This window comes from Palaemon carinicauda, chromosome 35 (assembly GCF_036898095.1).
Source record: "Palaemon carinicauda isolate YSFRI2023 chromosome 35, ASM3689809v2, whole genome shotgun sequence".
NCBI classification, from domain to species: domain Eukaryota; kingdom Metazoa; phylum Arthropoda; class Malacostraca; order Decapoda; family Palaemonidae; genus Palaemon; species Palaemon carinicauda.
The window spans coordinates 53,427,174-53,427,800 of record NC_090759.1 but is presented as its reverse complement, the minus strand read 5'-3'; the positions used below and the strand labels follow the sequence as shown (position 1 = coordinate 53,427,800).

The window sequence follows — 627 nt, the reverse complement described above, 5'->3', positions numbered from 1 at the left end:
TAGGAGAGATAAACATTTAGAGTAAAAAGAGGGAAGAAGTTACGAAGGAGATCCAGGAGGGGGGCGGGGACAAGATTTTTGGGAGGAGAGGCACAGGAGGGGAAGGGGATGCTGTAGGCTAATGGATAGGAGGCAGTCGACCCACCTCCCTTGGAGGAGAGGTGCCAGAGGGGGACCAGTCTTGCTTGGTTACTTATTGTCTGAGACCTATAAAAAGGATAGGCGTCTTATCCTGAGACACAGATCACCTGACACCTCAGAAGCAAACATGAAGGTCCTTGTAAGTAAACAACACTGATGTCGTAAGCTTAGAAGAATCCTTAGTGCACAGAGAGAAGGAGGATTAATGTAATTACCATTAAACTAGCATTAGATTTTCAAAATTTTTTTGACAATTTTATTTTTGTTTTCAATTATATTTTTTGGGAGTTCCGCAAATAGAAATAGTTAAAATTTGAGTTGTAAAACTAAGAATTTACTTACTAATGAATAATGTATAATAGTATCATATATTGATCCCAAATCTCTCGGTTATCAACAATAATTACTTAAATATGATGCTGACGTATCTCATAATAATATCTAAGCTAGTAATTAATTAAGTATTAGACTATCCTACACCATAGT

The 627-nt window shown here is 37.2% G+C and overlaps 1 protein-coding gene across 1 annotated transcript in view; it reads left to right on the top strand.

Moving 5' to 3' along the window:
* The first annotated feature begins 215 nt into the window (after window positions 1–215).
* The window catches only part of LOC137627442 (cuticle protein CP575-like), a 1,046-nt gene continuing 634 nt past the window's right edge, over window positions 216–627 (top strand). Inside the window, exon 1 of the mRNA XM_068358529.1 lies at window positions 216–280. Within this exon, the coding sequence (XP_068214630.1) occupies window positions 269–280 (12 nt within the window). The 5' untranslated portion in view covers window positions 216–268. The remainder of the gene's footprint in view (window positions 281–627) is intronic.